The sequence below is a fragment of the Fundulus heteroclitus genome, chromosome 20 (genome assembly GCF_011125445.2).
Source record: "Fundulus heteroclitus isolate FHET01 chromosome 20, MU-UCD_Fhet_4.1, whole genome shotgun sequence".
NCBI lineage: Eukaryota > Metazoa > Chordata > Actinopteri > Cyprinodontiformes > Fundulidae > Fundulus > Fundulus heteroclitus.
In genome coordinates, this window is record NC_046380.1 from 17868906 (window position 1) to 17890556 (window position 21651).

General features: G+C 40.7%; 1 protein-coding gene across 1 annotated transcript in view; it reads left to right on the forward strand.

The window, feature by feature from the left end:
- The window catches only part of foxj3 (forkhead box J3), a 123671-nt gene that overhangs the window by 47055 nt on the left and 54965 nt on the right, over positions 1–21651 (forward strand). Inside the window, exon 2 of the mRNA XM_036151299.1 lies at positions 2748–3252. Within this exon, the coding sequence (XP_036007192.1) occupies positions 2932–3252 (321 nt within the window). The 5' untranslated portion in view covers positions 2748–2931. The remainder of the gene's footprint in view (positions 1–2747; positions 3253–21651) is intronic.

The window sequence follows — 21651 nt, forward strand, 5'->3', positions numbered from 1 at the left end:
CCAACCTACCAGTTCAAAGTTTACAAAACGGTCTTTAAAGAATGTGCCTTCATTATGAAATGTCACCTTACCAGGCAAATACAACAGTTATAGATTTTGAAACAAAGCTGGTTCAAGTTGGTGACAAATTATACTCAGAAATATCCAAAATATCCAAAGTTTTGTAAAAAAAAAAAAATCTGGAAACTTAAGTCTGGAGATCTTTAAATGATAAATATGGAGAAACTCTGTCAGATATACCACAGGAAACATATAAGATCTTGAATCGAACACATGCAGAATTAATGTATTTTACATTTATTAGCATCTAGATAGTCTTTAGGATTCATAATCCACAAAACAGTAGAATTTATGTTGGAAGTTTGTTTGGCAGGAAATATATTTTTTACCATTTTCTTTGCTGATTTGTTTGCAGTGCTGCTTGAATGATAGTTTTGGTATTTTAAAGTTTTTTTTTTATACATCTAGTATACTATTAAAACTGCTCCAAGGAGCAAGTTGTTAACATGGTCCTAGCTCCGGTCCGAGTTGTAACATAAAAATTATTTTACTAAACTACAGGAGGGGAGCGCGATAAATACCAGGGAGGAAGAGTTAAATATCAGGACATGTGGTCATTTCTATTATGTGACGGACAGAAGTACGGGGCGTATATCAAATTCTACCAACACTTATCTGCAAGAAGACAAATTAAACTTTAAAAGTCCTCTCCACACACCTTCCAGATTATTCAGGCCGGCTCAGACGGCAGACAGAGCGGCAGGAGTAAAGGTGGGAAGATCGTTGCTCGTGCCAGAAACGGCTGGTGCAAACCTGGACAAGTTGCTAAGAGTGATCACCCGGATAATAAAACCGTTAGCTGAGATTCTTCCGTCGAGCGCGGCTCACCTGCGTTACCTGCCAGCGCTGCGCGTGTCGTCATCCGCCGCCTCGTCACCAGGCTAACATAACACAACACTGCAGCGCCTCCAAGACGATCCTGGAAATGTTCAACTCCTCTTCCTGGTTCTCACTGGGCTTCCCGCTTTTTCATCGTTCATTCTTCTACCTTTTATTTTGTTTCTTATATCGGAATTTTTTTTCTTCAGTTTTACCAGAAAGAATGTACTTTTAATCCAGGGCATTTTTTTAGGGCTGAACAATTAATCGCATTTTCAATATAATCGCGATTTAAAAAAACGCAATTTCCAAATCGCAGAGTCTACAATTTTTGGCTATGTAACAATTAGAGAATTAGACACGTCCATTAGGTGTTTTGGTAAAATGTTTGAAGTGGGTTTGCTCCACATGGAAGGGAAGACAGTTGCAGCAGTGAGATAATCTAATTTGTTTTAGAGTTTATATAATAATACAAAGCATTAAGTACAGGTCAATCAGTTTAATACATAGACTTACTTGTTGGTTGCACGTTATGTTCAACAAGGGTTGATGTCCAAATCAACTAAAAGCTGTTCTCTTGAACAATATTCTGATTTATAAAAACATTAAAAGTTGAATAGTCCTTGTTTACAAACATCTTTATTTAGAGGCCATTTTTGTTGCTTGTGGTTAATGCAGAGAAAAGTCAAAATTGCAATTTTGGTTGAAATATATTGTAGGAAGAACGCAATCATTTCTGCTCTAAGTTTAGATGCTGTGGGTCTTTTAGCAACTAATCTGCACAGCGAGGAAACAAATTAATTTGTTGTTTGTATATATTTAAAAAGACATGATAAATTAAACTGGAAAAAAAAATCGCATTAAATCACAATATTAAGAAAAAAAATCGCAATTAGATTATTTTCCAAAATCGTTCACCCCTAGTTTTTTGTTTTTCTTATCCCTATAGGATATTTTAAATGCATTGTGCTTAAAGTCATTATGAAATCCTTAAATAGTTCTGTGCACCTGCATCATGATGCACATAAAAAGAAAGATGCATGATTTGCCCAATGAAGCTCTATCCTGCTATCTTCAGCCAAACGGTGCACATGCAGCCTTAAACGCGCCGAAGCTGTCACACACGCCAACAAGCACTCACTTGTGAGCATGTTTAGTCAAGTAAAACAAAAAAATCCCACAACACGGCGGGGATTTCTCACCCTCCCGACGTTTCCCTCCGACCCGCTTTCCGTCAGACTGCGGTGTCATCCCCCCCTCCCCCCCCTCCCCATTCCCGTGTTCATAACTTTTGGCCTTTCTGCACGGATCGTCTATTTCAGGAGCGGCATGGCGGCGTGCCGAGAAGGGGGACGGTGAGACAGGTTGTTGCTGGCTTGCTTTCTGCGCAACATGGCGAGCACACGCATAGCAGAGGACGGCTTGCAAGATGACTCTAGTTGGCTTGTTTACGGCAGAAGCTCTCCGCTCGGAGGCGGGCGGGCCGGCAGGCAGGCAGGCGAGCAGCAGGGATAAAAATGTTGAAGGGGTTTACTACCCTCGAGAGAGTTGGAATTCCTCCTGAGCCGTTCCCCCATTTGGCTGGCAGTTGTGAAAACAATTGCTTGGCATTTACTCTCTGTGTGCAGATGGAGTCCCAGCTATGAGTCAGCTCTGAGAGCAGCAAGTGGTGGGCTTGTGATCTCTAGCGTGCAGAATATAAGCATACTTTATAAAGACAGTTGGATGATTCTCTGGAAACTGCAAAGCAGCTTTTTTAAGGGGTGGGGGTTGTTTGCTGCAGTGGTGGTGGATAAAGTTATTTTTTTATGTGCTCCTTGAAATAAAACCGTGACTAATAAAAGCACGTCTCTCTCCTGTTTCTCCAGGGACCCACAGAAGACGCTATGCTGACGTCCTGAGCTGAAGGGAGTCTCGATTTCGTCCCCTCACTTTCAACCAGTCACCACACACCAACAGCAACCGCCTCCTCCGGCCAATTCTCCTTTTTTTTTCCCAGTTTTTCTTTCTTTTGCACCCCTCCGTTCCCTCCTGCCCGGCCTGCCGTCAACCATGACGTCGGAGCTGGAGAGCAGCCTGACCTCCATGGACTGGCTCCCTCAGCTGACCATGCAGGCGGCCATCCGCAAGACCGACGCCCAGAGCGCCCACGGGCCCGGCATGGGCAAGAAGAGCACCTTACTGGATCACAACACCACGCTGGATCAGGAGGAGGTGCAGCAGCACAAGGACGGCAAGCCGCCGTACAGCTACGCCAGCCTCATCACGTTCGCCATCAACAGCTCGCCAAAGAAGAAGATGACGCTGAGCGAGATCTACCAGTGGATCTGCGATAACTTTCCCTACTACAGGGAGGCGGGCAGCGGCTGGAAGGTAAGGAAAAAGAAAAGTTTTTTTAACTTGTGCGCTGGCTTGCAAACAGTACATTGCTATGTATTTATGATTTTGTCGCTATGTTGATGCTACATACTCATTTTCAGTTTTATTTTATATAGACCAACACAAATTGGTGCATAATTGTGAAGTTAAAGAAAATTATTGGTTTAAAAAGTGTGAAATCCATTAGTTGCCTTACTTTGATGCCGCTAAATAAAATCCTTAGCAATCAGTTCATAAGCTGTCTAATCAGTAAATAGAGTCCAGTGTAATAATCTGATTAAATGACCTACTGGCGCAGGCCTTCACAGCTTGTTGCGTAAAGAAGCTTCTTGGAGAACGTTGATACCAAAGCTTTAAACATCCCACAGAGAACCGTTTAGTTTGTCATCCAAAAATAAGTTAATGATTCAACCACAAACGTATATTACCAATATGCAATATTCACCTAAATTTATGGGCTGGGTAAAGGCAGCATCAATCACAGAAGCAGCCAAGAGGTCCATGGTGACTCTGGAGGAGCTGCAGAGATCCCATCTTGGCTGGGAGAGTCTGTCGACAGGACAACTGTTATGGAAGAGCGACAAGAAAAAAGCCAAATGTTGAAACAAAGTCCTGTTATCAAATCCAAGAGGGGGAAACAACCCAACGTGTGCACAAAGGGGCTCTGGCCAGATGAATTAAAAATGTAACTTTTTAGATTAGATGCAAAATGATCGTAATGGCAGAAATCTATTACTTTAACTAATACTGGGTAAAGATTGATGGATGGCGCTAAATACAAGCCAATACAAGCCAATCCTAGAAGGAAACTGGTTAATAAAAAAAGAAAAAAAAAAGGCCTGAAACTGAAGCAGCAGTTTACCTTCCAGCTGTAACACCTAACATACAGCAGGGCTAGACGATATAGAAAAAGATCACATGGATAAAATAGAAATCATATCGATAATTATCAACAAATTTAAAAAAAACATGTATTTTAAGTAGGGCCCTGACCATTTTTATACTGTTGCTTAGCGACCTGTTTTTAGATACAGAACACACAAACACTGAATTCAAACTCAACTTTTTATTCAACCAACTTTTTATCACTAAAGTTTTTTTTTTTTTTTTTTTTTAAAAAGAAAAAGAGAATGCATGCTCTTTGAACTCTCTGAAGGGGGCGGGGCTTGGTTCCTGGGTCTGCATTGTGATTGGTTGGGAGGATGTTAAGACTGTAATATTAACCTACATGGCTGGAATGCAAAAGGAAGGAAAACTTTTTTTCTATTGAACTTTTTATTGACCCTTTTTTTTTCTATCATCAATATCCGTCTATCGATCGATATATATTGTTATTGAATTATCGTCCAGCCCTAACATACAGCCAGAGCCACAGGGGGATATGTTGGATATGAAAGTAGAGGCTGCCCTGTTCTAAAACTAGCACAACCCTCCAGGGAGCTGCATTTAAAATGTTAGCCTGTTGCTCTACTTTTGTAATGACACTTACATTTATATGATTTAAAAATGACAATACCTTAAAAGTATTGCAAATATGTAGATAGGTGAGCGCTGACTCTTCTAATTCAAAAGTCAGTATGGGTAATCGTTCGTGTGACCCAGTACCAATGAAGTAGGTCTCAGTTTCATAAAGGTTGGTGATCCCCGCTTTATGGGTTTTTTTTAACCCGTGAAAGTTCTTTGCTGAACTTGCATATTTTTGAGAACATTTGCAAAAAGAGCAGAAAACGATGTCGCCCGACTCAAAACAGCGTTTTGTGCATCTTAAACAAAGTGCAATTTCTCTGGTAATCACCATTGTCACATCCTAAAAAGCTTAGAGGAGGGGTGGGGGGGGGGGGGGGGAGAGAGAAAGGAAAAAAAAAATGGAGTGAGCCAAATCACACTAAGTGCCTTACTGCTGTGAATGAAAAACGCTGCAGCCCTGAGAGAACCATACGAAGAGTAAAACCCTGGATTAATATTCAGACAAGTGGCCCCTATCTGTGTGAACACAGACTAAATAGCCCATTCACGGGTGGTATTATTCACTGCAGATGCCTTGATAGGAGAAGGCCATTATGCAGAAGGAGAAAGCCAGTGCTGTGTCATCATCTCAAGGAGCCCATGATATACCGAGATGAAGCTATGCTGATTGCCTTTTAAAGGGCCCAGATGGAAATTGATATTAGAATGAGTTTTCCAATCAGTCGACGTTTATTGGAAATAGATTCTTAGGCACTGCTTTATTGCAGTCAGACAAGATGTATGAAGCCCATTTCCTTTGGCGACAAGATCTGGCGCTTGTGTGTGTGTGTGTGTGTGTGTGTGTGTGTAGGTGAGGCAGAGAGGAGAAAGCATGTGTTGTTATAGATGATTGATTTTTAGCTTTTGTGAAAATCCTGGTTGTAAGGAAATTAGTTGTTTCATTTTGCAGCCGTTGTTTCCTCTTTTGCCTTCATCATTACTTATTTAGGCACCAGCAGCCCGGCGGCGGACGTGCTGTCTTGATTTGACTTACAGCCATTTTCACCGAACGCTGATTTGAGCTCTGGGCTTTGTGTACCACCTACCTTTTGTGCGCGGCGGCTCGTTATATTCAGCGCCTAAAATGATTTCCTGTAGACCTTGGCACGGGGGGGTGCAGAGTTGTATTCAAATGTTGTTGTTTGACGAATCCAGGCGCCATGTTTATTGATTAAACCTTGAAAATAAATCAAACTTTTTTTATCAAGATTGTAGCTTTGATAGTCAAGTCTGCACATAGTTTACTCTTTGAAATGTTCCGATTTTTTTATTAAGCAGAGGACAAAAGGTAGACACTCACCCACAAAACTGTACAGGCATACAGTTTATTCACATTTTAGAACCGGAGGTCTCAGTGGGGATCTAGGGCTGGGCGATAAATCGATTTAATCGATTAATTCGAATTTACAATTCTTTAAGATTTCATTTTTGGAAAATCTGGATTTTATTTTGCCAATACGCTCATTGGGTTTCCATGAAGAGAACAGCATGTGATGCTGAATATATGTTTAGGCAAATGTATTGTAAAAATATTGTTAAGTGGAAACTTTTTTTTTTACCATAATACGAGGTACTTCATTTACTTATTTACTTTTTTTTTTTAACTTAGTTTGAAGTTCACAAGTGCAGTGAAGCCTGTTCTTAGCTCAATGTGTAATACCACTAGCAGCAAATGTTATGTTATATTTTCATTGTTTATAATGGCACGGCTGCCATCTTGTTCTACAAGCATGTTTCACAGCTTGTTTTTAATTGCCATTTAAATTCAGGTCAACTCCCTGACGAAATGCTTGACATAAAAGCAAGGTTTTAAAGTAATTTCTTTACTTTCTTTTTATGAAACAAAAAGGAGGGGGAAAAAAATCGATTAATTGGATTTGGTATGATAAAATCGGAGATTTATTTTTTAATCCATATCGCCCAGCCCTATGGGGATGCTTTGCTGCGTCCACTGATATACCGTTTCCCCTGTAGATCAAACACAAGGTTGGCTGAACTTTACCGACAAGAACGGCGACGTGCAGATGATCCCTTCTTGTTTTGTTTTTAAGTAATCTCTTAACGCCTTATAAGGGAACGTTAAACTTCCTGTATCAGAAGTGCGCCTGCGCTTGAGAAAATCTGAATCGGCCGACCTAAAAAGCAAATAAACTAGTGTTGGCCAGTAAAAGCATCATCGTAGCCACTAGGGGGCAGTTCTGGGTTAGCGTCTGAATTCGGCGGGAGGTTTCAGACGACTGCAAACATGGGGGCAGAAATCATGATAAACATTGTCAGGAAGAGACCGCCATCCGCTGTCATTAAATGCTTCCGACGACGGTGGATGAAGACGTCCGTCTCTCAGTATACTTCCCGGTGGATGAAGACGAAGTTTCTCAGTATACTTAAGCGTTCCCGTGTGCTCGTCTCACACGTCATCAGCCCCAGCCCTGCTCCAATTACCAAGAACAGCAGAACAAGAACTGACCAAATCCCCGGATCTTGTTCTCGCCCTGCCCTCTTTATCGAGAATACATCAGAGCTTCAGACTGACTGCTTTCCCAGAATGCACCGCGGCAAAAAAATGTTTTAAATATTTTTTGAGGCTTTTTTAGATATTAAAAATATTAGTTTTAAAAATGTTTTTAATAAAATACTGTGTAGTGTATAAATAGTTTTGTATGTTTAAAAAATAGTAATAGTAATATAGTAATATCATCTTTATTGTCATTGAAACATACATTACAACAAAATTTGTTCTCTGCTTTTAACCCATCACCCTTGGGGAGCAGTGGGCTGCCACTGTGTGGCGCCCAGGGAGCGTTCTGGGGTTAAGGGTCTTGCTCAGGGACCCAGAGTGCAGGCACTGGGGATCGAACCGGGTACTTGCATCCTTCTAAATGCAAGCGCGCTGCTCTAACCACTAGGACAACACTCCCCATACACCGAGACGCAGCTCGGTAGGCAATCTGGGGTTAAGCGCCTTGCCCAGTGGCACATCGACATGTGGCTAGGGGAAGCTGGAATCGAACCCACAACCTTCGCCAAAAGGCTAAAGAACTTAAATTATAATTTATCACATTCAACAAAGTATTTCATTTTATGATCAGTATAAGTAGTAATTTATTACCATCTAAAGACCACTAATAACAGCGAGCTGTGCGTTTGGTGATGTCACGAGTAGACAGAGATACGTTCTGTGTGCTCCCGTTCTCGCCAAGTCCGTACTTCCTGTGTTCTTACCAAGACTAGAACGCGAGTCCGTATTCGTGACGTTCTGGTGAATTGAGAAACGGCCAAAGTTTCGCGCCAAATTCTGTCTTCTTCTTTGTTCCTGTCGCACCAGAGCTACAACGTGCCACCCTGCAAAGTTGCAAATTCTTTACATGTTGTGGTAAAGACGTGTTTCTCTTGCAAACACTATTTCAGTATCACAACATTAGCAGCTGCTGTGTTGTATTTAAGGCCCTTTTTTAAAGTGATGATCTTGATGCTTTGCGTTTAAAATTCTGCAGCAGCAGAGATAAAGCATCCTGCAGTCTGCCTACCCGCTTCATTAGTTTATTGCTTCTGTTAATTCTGTGAAATTTGGGGCCTCTACCATTGCTTTCACCCACGTGCGTATAATGTTGGAAGAAGTGGGTATTCATCGTTTACATGTATAAAAAAAGAGCTGACGTAACTGGAACGAAGACCATTGAAAAGAGCGTCAGTAACTAAATTAGTCAGCGGCGGATCGGCTTGACGGTCCTCCAGTGCTTTGTAGTTCAGCGATAGCTTGCACAGATCTTCAGATTCTAGCCTACATGTGGGTTTGCAGATGTAGAAATACCCCGCACATTAAAAGTGTGAAAAACCACATCATTCTAACCAGGATATGCTGTACAGCTCAGGAAACTGAAAGAGCAGTTTGGAGATGTGCTCATAGGTTGTAGCCTGCGTCACCATTTTTTTTTTTTTTTTTCTTCTTCTTAATTCTTGTTAATAGCGTGTTTTCCCTGTCAGTTATTCTGAGAAATGTGTGTGTGTGTGTGTGTGTTGCGCTTCTCAGCGTGCAAGATATTTGAATGAAATTTATTATTAGACTTTTCATTGTCGGGGCCTTTGAATGAGCTTAATTTTTTTTTTTTGCTCTGATAAGTTGCATTAAGCCTGATTTTAAAGCCCTAAGACATCTTACTCAGTCATTTGGAAGTTACTTAGCTTTAAAGGTTTATCCTTAACTTTGACATGCTCAGACATGTTCAACTAGCACAGCACCAGAATAGTGCTTTATTGTGCACTACGGATGCTGTATTAGCATTCTCCTTTTCAGCTTTACCCTCGTATTACTCCACCGATAGCCTGACTGAGTATGCATGTTAGTGTGTGTAATTAGTTGAAAGCGAGCATGCCAGGGTGGGGTGAATGTAGGTCGGATGTAGTCATCGCTCTTCTGTTCCCCTGGAGATGCCATTCGCAGCAATTTGAGACTCGACACACACACATAAACACACACATGCGTGTGTGTGTGTGTTCTGTATGATAATGCAAGCCTGTGCCTGCCAGAGATGAGACCTGGCTAATCTGGACACCAGCAACCCATTTAATCGTCTCAACACAACTCCATTAGCCTCCGCTTTTAAGAAATATCAATAAGTGCCGTCAATAAAAACACATAATTCATCAAGGTCAAAAGATGCGAACAGATATTTTTTTTTTTCCTCTAAAAGAGCGCGGAATATGCGCTCGGCATGTATGAGCAAGCAATTAGTCGCTGATTTTCCTCACACCCTCTGCAGCTCTCGGAGGCGCCTTTTGAATCATGCTTTGCAGGTTCGTCTGAGCAGCCTCTTGCATGATTCAGCTCATACGCTGCAGCTTCTTTGGGCTTCCAGCTCCCTTCACGTCAGGCACGTCGTTTCTGAAAATCTGCCAGATTGCTTCAGCACTTCGCATGCAAGGATTTCTAAACGCACGTTGCCCAAAAGTAAGCATTCGCTTGCAGCCATTTCCCGTAATGCAATATGGAGGGAGCTCTTTGTCACAATAAATATTTGCGGCGCTGTCTTTTCAATTTCAAAGCTATTACATGCGGTGGAAGCTGACCCAGAAAACGACTCTGAGATTAACTTTTAATCTCTGGAACAGTCTTCAGCACAAGGTCAGGAGACCGCGTCGTATTCCTTCTTATCAGCGTGCCGTAGCAAAATTCGGGCAGCGGTGCACTTGAATTTGAATTTTGAGATTTTATTTTTTTTTTTTTGGAACCATTTCCAATTTACAAAAATATGTTGCAAATTAAAAAGAAGAAACATTTGAAGTCTGGGTATGAGTTGAGTGAAGGGAATAGATGCAGCTCAAAGTTTCCAAATGAGTTGTCATAGATTTTTCAAATCTGTTCTTTGTCATCATGCGTGTCATAAAAGCCAAATCGACGTTTACTCACTGGCGCCGCAGCCGTTCACGGGGGCAAATGTCGCTTAGAGGATTTGCACGGGAGGGGGATCCACCTGTGTTCTTCTGACTAGAGCAGCGATGCTTTACGTGGCGCAAAATGGCAAGAAGAGCAAGAAGCAGGCGACTTCAACAGTATATGGGTGAGTTGCACTGCAAAAACGGAACTAGAAATAAGTAAAATATTCTTTAAAACGAGTGTATTTGTCCTTGATTTGAGCAGGTAAATAAGATGATTTGCCAATGGAATAAGATTTTTACACTTAAAAATAGGAACAATTAATCTCCATCTGCTTATTTTAAGTGCAGGATGTCTAATTATCTTATTTTAGGGCTAGAAATACTCACTCTGTTGGCAGATAATCTTATTTACCTGCTCAAATCAAGGATTAAAACACTAACTTTAAGAACATTTTACTTATTTCTTAGATCTGTTTTTGCAGTGTGAAATTATATTGAGCTGAAATATGCGAGCCAGATTTTTAGCCGGCTAAATAAAACGGCACAAATTCAAACGCTGAACGCTGTCCTGCCTTAAGTTCTGATTTAAAAATAAAAAAATAAAAAATTATTTCTGAAAATGGAAAATGCTTTTCGTAAAAGCAAAAGAAAAAAGTGGGACGGTACTCGTGATTTATTTTCTGGTGTTTTTCTACCTGTGCAGAAATGAGATATAAATAAATAAATAAATAAAAGCCCCACAGTCTGCAGCGATGACCTCTGCGCTCATCTCAAACCTTCTCCCGGCTCCTCGTGGGCTCACTTCAGGTAAAGTGTGTAAATTCCCCCTCTGCATCTCTTCCAGGTGAAGAATGCCAAAGCAAATCTAAAGCAATTCTCAACCAGTTTGGAAATGCTTGAAATGTTTGCTCTTGAACTTGAACCGGGCGAGGAGATTTTTGCTGCTGGCACAATTTTATTTCTTTTTTCTCTCTCTCTCTCTCCTGCACCTGTGTACTGAAAATTAGTCTTATGAGAATGTAGGTTGCCGCTGATTGCCTAACAAACACTGAATCCCCCCCTCTGCTTTTTTTTTTTTCCTCTGAGGTCCACAGCGCTGACATGATCTTGATAACAGGGAAGTCTGTAAGTAGTTGGGCGTGCAGATATGGAGCACAGAGCTGTCTTCTGCACTGGCCCTGGACCTTACTTTGATCTCATTATAAAATGCAAATACGCAGCACCCTAAACAGATCAAAGGTTCAACTTCCTATTGGATCTGAGGCTTAATAATAGTAGCCCCGGGGCAGCTCTCTATTTTTCTAAAAAGCGATTTTTGGGTAGCCACTGCTCCTCCAGGACATTATTTACTCTGGAGATAATGTTCCAGCTTCTGACTGGTGGCTTGCCAGGGCTCAGAAAATCGTTGCAGCCTTTGCTTATTTGAATGAGATTGGGAAGGTATGAGCATTTGTACCTTCTGCCTCTATCTCCCACCTCAAGCTTGGGTTCGCAGGGCCTTAAATCTAAAAGTGTAAAATTACTTCAGTGCTCATGCTCTCGGATACCCCTGTGTGTGTTCTTTTAGCCGGGATCCTCATTGCCCTGTAAAGCGTGCGTTTGAATTTTAAGGGCTTGCTTATGCAGGCTTACTTTTATTTTTTATTTTTTCAAAAGCTTGGACAGAGGGGCATTTGGAGAAATATTAGGTTTCTTAACTTCCGATCCCTAATGTCTTCCTGCAAAGGCATCTCTATATGTTCATTGCTAAAGAGAAACTCCAAAACTCAGTTACATTAATCAGACCAATTTAAAAAAACAAACTTTAATCCAGAAATGTTGACCTGCTGAAAAGTACGTCCATGTAGGACTGGGCGATAAATCGATTTAATCGATTAATTTGAATTTACAATTCTTTAAGATTTCATTTTTGGAAAATCTGGATTTTATTTTGCCAATACACTCATTGGGAACAGCATGTGATGCTGGATATATGTTTAGGCAAATATATTGTCAAAATATTGTTAAGTGGAAACTTTTTTTTAACCATAATACGAGGTACTTAATTTACATATTTACTTTTTTTTTTTAACTTTGTTTGAAGTTCACAAGTGCAGTGAAGCCTGTTCTTAGCTCAATGTGTAATAGCACCAGCTGCAAATGTTTGGTTATATTTTCTTTTTTTATAATGGCACGGCTACCATCTTGTTTTGCATGTTTCACAGCTCCGTTTTTAGTTGCACTTTGAATTCAGGTCAACTCCCTGACAAAATGCTTGACATAAAAAGCAAGGTTTTAAAATAATTTCTTTAATTTCTTTTTATGAAACAAAAAGGAGGAAAAAAATCGATTAATCGCATTCGGTATGATAAAATCGGAGTACGTCCATGTTCTGTGCAGCGTTTGTTCTCGATACTCTGGGGCTGGGGCTCTTTTTGCAGGAATTAAAGCATTAATGCGGCGTGGCATGGACACACCAGCCGGGGCCCCGCCGAGGCGTTAACCCCCGCCGTTCTGTCATGGCGGCCTTCAGCTCGCCTGCCTTGTTCACTCTGGAGTCGCTCATCTTCCTCTTGACATTACCACAAAGATTCTCCGTGCGGTTTTGGTCAGGCCTGCTATCTGGCCAGTCAAGCTCACTGAAACCGTGGGCATTAAATCATGTATGTTGCGTCTCCATACAGCTTGTTGGCAGAGGGAAGCATGAAGTGCTCTGAAATGGTCAAATAGATGCCAGCAGCTGTATTTCCTACGTACTTCTGATTCTTAAAGCGATCACTCCAGCCTCAGTCCATGCCTTGAGAATCTCCTCTAAACTATTGAATGGGGATCTGCTTATTAAATGCTGTTAAAATTATCTCTCTTTCTTGGGCACCCACAGTTTTTCCTTCCACTCATCTTTCCAGCTTCTTTAGCAATTTCTTTTCATGGCAGGCACTTCCTGTTTCTGCTGTTGTTAACGGGCCTCCAGATGTATGCTGCAACTTCAGCCGCTTCAAAGGTGACTGGAGAGAAACAGGTGAGGTGAAGACTCCAGCAACAAAACACTAGGAAACCAACTTTATTAGCAGACCAATGCATTTCTGCTCGTTGACCCCCGATGAAGATCAGGAGCTGAGAGATAATCTGTGAATAAAGTTTGTTTCTGAGCATTTCAGGTGTTGCTGGAGTCTTCATCGTTGATTGTGTAGACCATAACACATCTAGGGCTGAACGATTTTGGAAAATAATCTAATTGCGATTTTTTTTTTTCTTAATATTGCGATTTAATGAGATTTTTTTTCCCAGTTTAATTTACCATGTGTTTTAAAATATATACAAACAACAAATCAATTTGTTTCCTCGCCATGTGGATTAGTTGCTAAAAGACCCACACTACATCTAAACTTGGAGCAGAAATTATTGCGTTCTGCCTACGAAATATTTCAACCAAAATTGCAATTTTGACTTTTCTCCGCATTAACCACAAGCAACAAAAATGACCTCTAAATAAAGATGTTTGTAAACAAGGACTATTTAAAACAAAAACTTTTAATGTTTTTATTAATCAGAATATTATTCGAGAGAACAGCTTTTAGTTGATTTGGACATCAATCCTTGTTGAACATAAAGTGCAAAGTGCAACCAACAAGCAAGTCTATGTATTAAACTGATCGACCTGTACTTAATGCTTTGTATGATTTATATAAACTCTAAAACAAGTAATAAAATTAGATTATCTCACTGATGCAACTCTCTTCCTTCCACGTGGAGCAAACCCACTTCAAACATTTTACCGTCACCTAAAGGACGTGTCTAATTCCCTAATTGTTACATAGCCAAAAATTACTGACCTCTGCGATTTGGAAATTGCGTTTTTCAAAATCCCGATTATATTGAAAATGTGATTAATTGTTCAGCCCTAATATAAAGTTACTTTGTGTTTAGCTGGTCTTATTTAATATTGTAATTCTCTGAGAAACAGCATTTTAGGTTTTCATTAACTCTACGCCGTAATCACGGCGAGGATGAAACGCTCGGGATATATCCATCTATAGAACAAGTTTCCTGTTTTTTGACCCGCATTACCAAGATGAACCGGCTTCTAATTTACCGACAAGCACCTGCACATCACCCCTGGCGAAAGTTTTAGTCTGATACAAGCTTTCAAGAGCTGTATTTTTAGTTTTTGTCTCAGCCTGAGAAAAAAAAAAAAAAAAAAAAAAAAAAAAGTGTCTGCTCGTTGGCCCGGCACCGATATTTCTTCAGTCTGTGGGAGAGGTAGTGATTCACTCGGCAGCTCGCTTGATCCTGCTGTGAGGCGGGTTCCCGTGTCAGGAAGCTCCAGCCTGGCCGGCCGCCCACCAGCCTCACCTTGCACCCGCCTACCGGCACCCCACCGCTCACGCTCTGGCCCTCAGAGTGGGTGGGGAGAGCAAGCTGGCAGCCCTTGGCATTGGATAGATTTTGGCAGGAGCTGCTGTCCCCACTCTGTGCCGAGCGAAGCGCTGACTGCAGTGCAGTACATAAAAGGCCTGAGGCTTCTATCGCTTCCTCTGGTGGCCTGCAGGGCCTGCATGGAGATGTTGGCTGCAGCTCTATTTGAAACCGTAGCCGTCGCTTTGACACGCAGTGCTTCGGTTTCACTGCTCAGCTGCTATATATGCACACATATGTGACACGTGTCATCATTTTAAGCGGCCATTAGCTGTTAGCTGCTCCACCCTCCTGTCTGTTCTCGCTGCTCACTTAGATGTGAAGCAACAGCCAGTCGTAAAAAGCTGCTGATCACGGTCATCAATCGATTCAGAGAACTTCCTCCTCTGTGATAATGAGATCTGCTGAAGTCGATACAGACACGCTAGCCACGATGCCGTTCCCCTCCTCCCCCCCACCCCCCCGCCGCATCACCGCCACCACCACGCCTCCACCGAGAGATTTCTAGAAAGCAGACGGCGGCAGTAAATAAATATAAGGACACGGTTGAACTGTTTGGTCCCTTGTTCAGAGGTTCGAAGTTTCTTTTAAGTTCTTTAAAGATCAAAAGATAGTTCAAGGCTTCAAGTGTCATAAGCCTCAGTAAAGATGGAGTAAAGAGTTTGCCTTTTTAAAATGTTTACAAAATCCAATAGAATAAAAGCGATTGTTAGGTGAAGCTTTAAAACATTGATCATTTTAGTGCTGCTTTCTTTTTTTTGTCTGCTGAGAAGCTTTTATTCTTTAATTGTAACACATATATTATTATTTTCTTGTGTTCATATCTACATTATGGAACAGGATCACATTTAATGTTGCACACAAAAGTACATTTGGATAAGATAAGATGAGATAGTCTTTATTGATCTCACATTGGAGAAAATTCACTTGTCACATCGGCTCAATAGTCAGGAGTAGGAAAGGGTGCATCAGTTTTATACAGTGTATCTACCTATATACAGTGGATCAAAAAGAAAATGAGAAAAAAATAAGAATAAAAATACAAAAGAAATCGGATGTCATGTGTACTTCCTGATTTATGTACACATATGACTGTTTTACAGAAATAAAGTTCATTAGTCATTGTTTGAGTTTTAAATATGCTTGTTGAAGTACTTTTTCCTAAAGTATTAGTCTTGGAATTAGGCTTGAAAGATAGAAATACATAATACTTTTCTTTTCCTGCCTTTGTTCCCTTATAATAAATGTGTTTTTAAAAAAATGTTTTATTGCATCTGGCTGCAACTTTAGCCCTCCGTGCTTTTTAAATAGCTGAGAATGATCAAGTTCAAACTTAATGGCATTAATGGGGCTAAAACTGTTGTTTTAAAATAAACGAAATTACTCAAAATGCTATAAATGTGTCTCGCTTTATACGCGAGCATTACAAAGATAGGAATACGCACAAGCTCAGGCTCTACTTCTCTGGCTCGCGCTAGATATTAGCCAGAATTATGATTCCAGTTATTGATTGGATAAAATCCAGTCCTCCCTTCCAGAAAAAGCTAATACAACCACAACGGCAGATTGAAGAGGGCTTGGCAACGTAATGATTTCTCAGTTGTTAATATCACCCCACCTTTTGTTTACATTGGCATCACAGATGGTTCCTTTTGCCTCTTGTATGCACACGTTTTTTTTTTTTTTTTGTGTCCTGACAAGGAGAACTAGGAAGCAGGGCGGTATGGCAATGATTTGTGATTTCTATAAATAGAGTGCAGTCCTTAGAATCTGCCTTTAACACCGATTCTGCCCTGCTAGATTTAATCTAAGCTGAGTTAGACCAGGAAATGCTGTCTGTGCACAGAATGCACTGATTTTTTTTTTTTTTTTTTTTGCAATTCTTTCCAGAAATTGTCTTTATTTGTACCTTTTTTTTTTTTTTTTTTTTTTTTTTTTTTTGTCCTCAAATACAATAAACAATATTGTTATTTATGTAAGCCGGCTCTCCCTGAGGAGCAGTTACCTCTTCTGAACCCTGCAGCTAATTGAACTGTCATCGGCAGAGCTTGAACGTAGCATTTACCTTTTTGGAAATGAAAGGGATAAGGGCTGCAGGACTAATTAGCAGAGGCTGTCAAGTCAAGCAGGGCCTAAGACCGCTCGTGTTTTTGTAAAACTTTGAGCTGCGGATTTTACCTTCCCGCTTCCAGAGCAATAGTATAACATGATACAAGAACAGCCTTTTTAAAAAAATAAATAAAAAATTCTTGCCTTCTTGCTGAGAATGGTCATTCTTTATTAATTTTAGCAGCCACAGGAAGTTATGCCACAGTGTGAAGGAGCAGCTTCTGTACAAAATGGTTCCATTAATATTTTAAAGCACAGATAAGATTTAGCATTTGACTTTTAAAACTGGCCGTGGCATCTTGCATTAGTAGTAAGTGGCTAGTATTACTAAACCTTGAGTTAAATTACCTATTTTAATCTTCTATAACTTACTCACAACAGAAAATTACAGGTGGTCCAAATGACAAAAGTGTTAATGCAGAGAAACCCGATTCATAATTTTTAAAACGACACAATTCGGATGTTTTGACTGAGAAGGGATATTTGGAGGGATGACCCTGATTTTCAGTCACAGCTTCCAGGCGTCTTGCAATGCTCTCCATTAACGTTCGACGTTGCTGTCGAGTTCAAGTGATCACCTAATCAGTACCTCATTAGGTACAAGGACGGATGCTTGTGCTGGAATTCAACAGATGCGGGGGGGAAAAAAGCAGGATTTTAACGCATGAATGAAGACTTTCATGTATGTCGAGAGGCTGATTCACAAAGAGTTTGCAGTTGTCTCTTAATTTGTTTTCTGGCGCTCTGGCTCCTTACAGCAAGTCTGCTTTTCCTCTGACTTCATATTAAATAACTCCCGTACGCCTAAAAGAGCTAGTATTACCACAGTAACGACTTCCGCACTGAAGAGTGTTGTCAGGTATGACTCAGCGCTTTAATGGGGTTCGTTCCCTACCTAAAAAAAAAAAGACTTGATCTTAGAGTATCTGACGAGCTGATTGCCTTTCACGGCCGATCAAGCTGAGAAATCGTCGGATTTCTCTGTGCATCTCTGCCGCCGGTGAATATCCACTTAGAGCCCCTGGGAGCTCACCCACGCTGGCTGACATCCAAACTGTGGGTCATTTACATCTGATAGGGGTTTTTAAAGTAGCAGAATGGGCCAGATGATTGGCGTGTTGATGAAATCTGCATGGCAAGTCATTAACGTGGAAAACGTGGCCGGCGTTTTTTTGATTTCGTCTCGTTTTCATCGTTCCTCCCGGGCAATTATTTAACACCTGTCACCTTCAGCGTGAGCCTCTTGCAGCTAATAGCTTTACTCTGCTCACCGTGAACCCCTTCTTTTCCCTATAAGGCAGGAATATAACGGCAGCATTTTATCCCATGACTCCCTTTATGGGTATTTCCACCTGCTTGAGAACGATGTCACTATGCAGAGGACATGGAGGAAAAGGTTTTTTTTGTTTTTTTTTTTGTTCTCTGCCATGTCAGAGAACCAGGGTGGCTGTCTCTTTTCCCAGAGTGTCATCTGATCATCCTGCTGCTGCGTCCTTAGTGAGGTCAGCGGCCTGTCGGAGCGGGGATAGTGACACAGCTGCGGCAGCCGAGCGGAACCAGTGATGGATGGCGTGCCAGAAAGGGCCACGCTGCCTCGCCAGGCGCCCGTATTGACAGGCGCGTCTCTCGCTACTCACATTTGGCATCAACAGGGCTAATCCCAGGTCAGCGGAGCCGCAAATGGGATGGATGAATATCACTCCTGTAATTGCTCATTTGTCACCATCACATCTGGGGGGGGGGATGGGGCTGGACGACATAGAAAAAAAAAGGCTTAACGATAACATAGAAATCATGCCTATCGATAATTGTCAACGAATTCAAAACATATGTTTTATTTGGCCATTTTATGCTGTTGCTTAGCGACCTGATTTTAGATACAGAACACACAAAAACACGGAATTCAAACTAAACCCTTTATTCAACCAACCATTTACCAAAACTGCAAGTTTTTAAAGAAGAAAAAAGAACGCATGCTCTTTGAAGCATGCGTTCTTTTTGAGCTTAGTGACGGAGCATTCTTGGGTCTGTGTTTGTGATTGGTTGGGAGGATTAATGACTAATATTAATATAATAATAATAATATTAATAATAATAATAATAATAATAATAATAATAATAATAATACTTGGCTAGGATGTAAGAGGAAGGAAAACTGTTATTCTATGGATCTTTTTAATTGGCCCTTCTTTTCTATCAATCGAGCGATATATATAGTTATTGAATTATCACCCAGCCTTGGGGGGACAAAAGTGGGTTTTTACAGCAGCATCATAGAAAAGAACTGGTCTGTAATGAATAAACAAAGATACTAATGGATTCAGTATTTAGGATTTCTACATACAAATTGGTCTTAAGCTCATTGGTCAGAGTTTAACATGAGATCAATCAAACTCACGTTGCGTCATGCGGCTCGAAGTAGGATCGCTACGTGGACGCACTCTGCGTTAAGCTAATAACACCTTTACTCACCGTTTTATGTCGCTCTCAAGCAACAACGCATTTAAACAAACAGACAACGCTTAGCCTGGGGGGGTGAGCAAAGCTTAGCGGCCCGCCGGGCTTATAAAACCCTGATGCCCATCTAAATCCTGTCCAACCACAGTACAGTAGTCGGACAACCCCTAAAGAGAAAAGCTCTGCCCCGAAGTTGTTGAGAACAAGCGGGGAGACGCTAAAATGACGTAACTTGTGGGAGAGAGAACAAATGTCTCGATTCTCGTAGAGCATGTAGCAGCCTTAAGGCAAAAAATAAAACATTCCAAAGATTTCAAGGTAATTTGGCAACAGAAAAACGCATGAAACCGATTCATTAAGAGAGGGGCGGGGCGGGCGTGAGTGTCCAGGTGTTTTTGCTGCGTCCTGATCACCCATCACACCTCCCAGGAGTTTTTAAACATTTTTTTTTTTCAAGTTTAATTCACAAAACTGAATTATACTGAAGTGTACTGTACGACGAAGTTGAAGTTGACGAGCGTAAAAGCACCGTACTCACCACCCTGTTTGAGATCATGGTTCTGCAGTAAACAGCTGTGTGACGGGTCAGCGGTGCTTTCACATCAGGCTGAGATCATGTGTGCTTTTAGACCACGCAGCTGGGATCGTGGTACCAAAGATTCTCCGTCGTTTACAATAATCTGTGTCTCGGCCTTCATGCCGGCTCATTCAGTGCTTTGAATACAAGTGAAGCAAATACGCACCATCTTCAACATGTTTACTACTATTCCCACGTCATGGATCAGTCCTTATGGCCCTCTGTATCAGTGACCAATTTAGAAATTTAGAAATTAAGATTTTCTTTTATCCTTCTTTGTTTTTACTATAATGGTACATTCTCAGAAAACAAAAAGTGCTCCCGATTGTGTTACTTTGCTGTTACTGAAGGTGATATAGTAGTATTTGTAGTTGTAGTGGTTTAAATTATGTCACGGTTTGGCTTTCCTTCTTGGTATGGAATTGAAAGCGTTACTTGAGGCTTTTCAGCAGATTGCTGAGGCTCTCCTCTAATGGTATGTAAATAGTTTTGTTGTCGCGTGTGTTCATGTGTTTGTTCACAGTGATTATAATCCAAGTCCTGGCTTTAAGCCCCTTCAGCTTGCGCTCCACAAGCCGCAAGGCCACAGCCTCTCCTCACCAGTTAATTGCATCTGAATTAGTCCATTAATGTGGCCATGTAGAGGGATGAAAGGGTGCACAGAGGTGTCTGGCCTCTTTTGACCACTGCAATGTATTATTAATGGGTCAGCAAGTCTGGTAGCTCTGCATTAACTTGGCTAATGGACTATAGAGTGGGTCTGTGATTTGCTTTCAGAAGGAAATCAAATCTGATGCATATTATGTAGATTGTGTGCCTGGACAGCTGTGGTGGGAAAAATTACGTTTAAAGGTTATCGGGAGATTTCCTTTTTTTTTTCTTCCTTATTTATGGTTGATTTAACAGGAATGCTTTATTGCAATTTCAATTGTAATCTTGCAAAATTCTTACTTTGACTCAAGAATAAGAAGATTAGAAGTTATTGATGAAATGTCCTCATCTTATAAAACATGTTTTTTTTTGGGTTTTTTTGCCTTGCTTCAGTAAATTACAAACTACAAACACCTGCCACCCTGCAACAATGCTAAAATGCTGCTTATTGATAACGACACCCCATTCATTGCTTAAGAGAAACTGGTAAAAATGCTTCTTTCTTTCTTTTTTTTTTTAAATGCATCTGTTAAGTTACTTTTCCACAGTAGTCTCTGAGAGTTTGCATGCTGGCAACTAATTTATATCTTCCTGTAACTACTGTTTCCTCCTCATCTGGCTGACCCGTTCAGGTTCTGCTCGGGAAGTACGTTTGTTTCTGCGTCCCGTAAAGGAAAACCCATCAGTACAGCGATCAAGCCGAACTTTTCAGAATAATTTCTTAATCCCTGACCCAATTACTGTGCTTCTGCATTTTATTTATTTATTTTTTGATGACTTGATTGTTTTATTTGATGTGTGATGTGAAAATTAATCACTGTTAACGTGAGCTTATATTTAGATACCGTCCAAGCTATTGTCTACTTTATTGATCTTTAGGTAAATAGACATTCATTCAAAAACACGTAAACAGAGAAGTTTCAAAGCTTTAAGTTGTTTTTTTTTTTAAAGATGCAAACAAAAATCCACTTTAATGCACTTTATTGATTTAATAAAATCTTTATATAGTTGAGGATGATGCTTTGATGCATAAATAAGGATAATATTGTGATTCTTTTCTCTTGGCTTACTACCTCCATCAGAGAGCCTGCAGTCTCTACGTATTATTAAAAAAAAAATTAGTTTAAAATTAATAAAATAATTAAAATTAAATCTTTGCACTGAGCCACTGACTAATTATTGGTAAACTGCCCCCATCCAGACTGTCCATATCTGCACAGAGATGTAAATTGAGTGTAGCTCTATGAGTGATGCTCGGTCGCCCTCCCTTTCTCCTCCACTGCAGAGGCAGCGTAAGGCCGAGAAAGATTGGAAGCAAAGTG